At 38.3% G+C, this 4,377-nt stretch overlaps 1 protein-coding gene across 1 annotated transcript; it reads right to left on the bottom strand.

Annotated features, from left to right (window-relative positions):
• Positions 1 to 3,693: 3,693 nt before the first annotated feature.
• On the bottom strand, positions 3,694 to 4,369 carry ARL4A (ADP-ribosylation factor-like 4A). The gene has a single exon (XM_010297458.1). It carries the CDS (start codon positions 4,330 to 4,332, stop codon positions 3,730 to 3,732), a length of 603 nt encoding a protein of 200 aa, XP_010295760.1. The 5' UTR covers positions 4,333 to 4,369; the 3' UTR covers positions 3,694 to 3,729.
• Between the last annotated feature and the right edge of the window lie 8 nt (positions 4,370 to 4,377).

Genomic DNA, 4,377 nt, shown 5'->3' with positions numbered 1-4,377 from the left:
GTCCTGCAGTACTTTTTCTAGCCAAAACGGTAATAAGCCAACGCACAGCTACGCAGCTGGAAACCAGAGACCAGATCCTGAAGCCTGGTTAACTTTAAACGATTGCCTGTGCATAAACAGCTAAGGCAATGCCATACCAACTTTTGTAAGCTAAGACAACAGTGGTAAGGTTACAAGGCCTTGTAGTTCATTTGTTAACAGCACTGCACTGATTTAGATGCAATTTTACACAATTTATATGCAATTTCATTAATGTAGAAGCAGTTTAAGATATTTAACTTACCTAGTGCCTTGAAGAACGGTGTCATTCGTAGCCCATTTTAGCAAAAATTATTTTAAAATTCAAGTTGTTACAATGCTGCAGTTACGCAAAATTACACCTGCTTACTCAGCTTCTCTAAAGATTTTCTTACACATACTAGTGTTTAGGCCAGAACTGTCAATTCATCACATGGAAGAGAGTGATCTCAGGCTCACGGAACCACGCCAGCAGAAATTTGATCAGCTAAGATACCAAATGCTCTACTGCAATCACCATTTTGTTAATAGTTGAAGACTTTGTCACAGTAATACAAAACACAGTTTCAGAGGTACAGCAACATTTGTATATTTTTACTCAGAACAGTTACTGTAATATTCCAGCCAAACAGTCCTAGTACAGATAAAGGTATAGCTTGAACATAAAACTCAGCCCCCACTCAGTTTTCTACTTCCAAGTCAATATTAAACATCATGTGATAACAACCACAGCATTTTAGAAACACTGCTCTCCACCACCTCCCGCTTCTTCCTCTCGGCATGCTACAGTACAGATCAGTCATGTCTTTGTACTTAAAATCATTCACTGAAGTTTTTATACACAGAAGAATTTAGGGAGACTGCCACCATATAAACACTAGCATGTTTAATATGCAGAACAAAATACAGTTGACTTTTTCAAGCAGGATGCCTTGTCAACTATTCCCAATAGAAGCTTAATGAATACTCAAAACAAAGCAATTATTACTTGCTATTGTACAGTTTGTTTACAGAGTACAAAGAGCCAGCCTGCCATCTCACCTTCCTCAGCCTAGTAGCACTATGCACCTGATAGGAAGGAAAACATTAGCCAGATTGTACCAATTACACCCCAAATTAACAGGGCTCAGCATCGCTCATATAGCTTTCTCAAGACTGCTGTTAGTAACCTACATTTTGATGTGCCATCAGTTACATAAACAGAAATGAAAATACCAGGTTTTTGAGAGATAGGATTGTACATTCTTGTTCAAACTTCACCATTTTGATTTGCAGGCTTCTAAATGAGGTTTGTCTTGGTTTATGTTGGGGTCCTAGAAACTAATAAGAAGCTTCTACATCTCTTACCACATTCTACTTAGTGCCGTAAAATCCGAGGAGGAAATTCAGCCAAGTACACGTGAATCCCTCAGACAGCTTCAAATATATGAGCCTGGAGATACTAAATTAAGTAACATCTGCGGGTACATGTGATAAATGCCCAACATCGCCTATTAAACATTGCATGTAACACAAAATAGGTTCAGCTATATAAAAGTTTCTTCAAATTATGCAAGATCCATCACTTCAGAAAGGTGTCACTGCAGCTAATATTTCTTCCATTAACATACAGACATGCCACTGATTTAAAGTTTTTAATGAGATACCTGCAATTTATAATACTGTGACATTTACGAGCCTCACCACATTTATAAGACTTCGGTTTGCAGCAGCAGTAGTTCTACTGTTACTAGAATCAATATGTGCACAGAGGTTGATGAGAACGTACCACTGCAGTACAAGAAGTTAGACACCTTCTCTCTGCAGGCTTGTTTTGAATTCTTTATTGAGGTTTAAGAAGTCATCCACATTTCTATAAATATAGACATTACTTGAGTAAGTGACTTACAATGTCACCAGTGCAGGTACATATATAACCAACATACAAAAGCTCCACTGGAAGCTACTTCAGTTTATTCAAAAAGGACCAAGATGTCATTAAAAAAACAGCTGTCACTTTCAGTTATTGAAGACACTAAAGTGCATTTTTGGTTACCTCCTGGATGAACAGCTGCTGGTTAAAAAGTTTGATTATTTTTTTTAAACGTATCTAAGTTACATCGATTGACATTCAGGTTTGTAGCTGTCATCCTCCCGATACATGGCAGCAGGTAAGAAAAATTAATTACTTTGCTGGTTAAGTAAGAGGAGGAAATAGATTTTGCCTTTGTTTTATATATACACTTTTCTTTTTTAATCTGGTATTTCCAACAAAAGTTTAAAGAGAATCTAACATTCTGATGAATTTTTACAGCACCACTAAAGTTAGTCTTAAAAACCCAGGCTCTATCTTAGCCCTTTTAACTGGAGCCAAGTATCTAAAGAGTCACTTGAAGTTCTGTACCAGTAAGAAAAAACTACCCTCCCTTTTCCGTCAAGCACTATCCTGCCCAGTTAACACTGTTTGCACACTATGTAAACAAGAACAGCTTAAAGCATAATTAAAGCAGAACACAGGCCCATCTTGAAAATCTTCTTCCCCCACTCCCCCCCACCCCCGCCCCGGTAGTGTCAAATGTTTGAGTGTATAAAGCATTATTACATTCCTAACCACAAAATACTTTAAGAGTCACAATAAAAAAAATCATACATTAAAAGTGACATAGCAATACCACTTTAATAAAATGGGGTATTTTGGGGAGATACAAGATGTGCTCTGCTAATTTTAACTCCAGCTTTACTTCATTATAATTTTGTTTTATTGCCAGAAAAGTCACCAGTAGAGTGAAGAATGTTGCACTGGTTAGAACCACAGCCGCCAGAGTTGTTCTTTATAGCTCCTTTACTGCAATTAATTTACTTTTAACTTGATAGGAGGAGGACATAATACTCATCATTCAGAAATAAATTACTAACTTTGAGTAACAGTTTAAACCTGATCAGCACTGTGTAATGATGAATGGCTACTTCTAAAAAATAAAAACCTTACATACCAAAAACATGCTTCGGAAACCATTTTTCCATGCTCCAGCGTGTTGTTTACATTTTTTTACTCATTAAAAAGTCTCTCTCGTATCAGTTGAAGAATCCACAGCACTTGAAATTTCAAGTATTTGAACTGAACAATTAAATTTCAAAAAGTGCCAAATTAAAAGAGAACTACACAGGTAGCCAAGCTTTCATAGTAATCCCCAAACAAGATAAGAAACAGCCTCTCGAAATAATGAGTTACTAGCTTCATACATGTTTTTAAAGCTGTATAATGTTCACCTAAACACTCCACTTACGAGCATCAGAAGTTTAAAAACACAGAACACCTTCAATGCAAACTGCTTGCAGAGGGCACCCTCAAACATATGAATACAACACTAAGCAGAAAACCCTCATTTTATTTGGCTATTTAGACATCCATGTCACATATACCCACCCATCCATTTCCTGATAGTATTACATCATCTATTAGGGCTTCTGAAATAATGCAGAGCCATAAAACTCAGAAGAGACTAGTTTAAAAAAAAAAAAAAAAAAAAAAGTTAAAAAAAAAAAAAAAAAAAAAAAAAAGAGAGAGAGTTCTATAACTGCACAGCCTTCCACACGGCAAGGTTGTGCAACTGATTGTTTAATATAACTAAGCTTAACGGCATCCAAACACGCAGGCCTGAGTTTGGAAGCTGTCTTATGTCAAATTTTGACCATGTAACCTACTCTAAAATAGAAAGGTCAAAATATAACTCATCTCTTCTTTTTCTGCTGCCTCAACATTTTCCTTCGCTTGATTATCATATCGTGTAGTTTCTCCAGTCCCTCTTTGAGTCCATCTCCAATGATTGCACAGGTAGGCTGCAAATGCCAAGGAGTCGAAGAACTCAGCTCACTCATTGCTAACATTTTCTCAATTTCGGAAAGGGAGAGAGAGTTCCTCAAGTCCTGCTTGTTAGCAATGATAAGGACAGGCACTCCTTGATTTTCAGATATCCTAGTAATTTTATGAAGTTCTGTTTTGGCCTCCTCCATTCTCTCGACATCGACAGAGTCCACCACAAACACAATGCCATCGGTGCACCTCGTGTACGACTTCCACAGCGGCCTCAGCTTCTCCTGGCCGCCCACATCCCAGAAGTGGAAAGTGACCGTTTTAGAGTTGCCCAGCGTCACTTTTATTTTCTCCGTATTAAATCCTTTAGTGGGGACAGTGTTGACGAACTCATTGAACTGCAGCCTGTAGAGCACGGTCGTCTTTCCAGCGGAGTCCAGTCCCAAGATGACAATGTGGAAACTCTGGAAAGAAGGTAGGCTGGAGAGGATGGGCGTCTGGTCCGAGAGTCCATTCCCCATTGCCAGAAGGGGAGGTGACAGCAGGCTGCCACGAGCAGAGGCCGG

The sequence above is a fragment of the Phaethon lepturus genome, unplaced genomic scaffold (genome assembly GCF_000687285.1).
Source record: "Phaethon lepturus isolate BGI_N335 unplaced genomic scaffold, ASM68728v1 scaffold39900, whole genome shotgun sequence".
Classification (NCBI taxonomy): domain Eukaryota; kingdom Metazoa; phylum Chordata; class Aves; order Phaethontiformes; family Phaethontidae; genus Phaethon; species Phaethon lepturus.
This window is presented reverse-complemented; position numbering and strand designations above follow the sequence as displayed.

Excerpts from the sequence above, each read along its gene's own strand:
- ARL4A (XM_010297458.1), bottom strand. The coding sequence starts at position 4,332 with ATGGGGAATGGACTCTCGGACCAGACGCCCATCCTCTCCAGCCTACCT.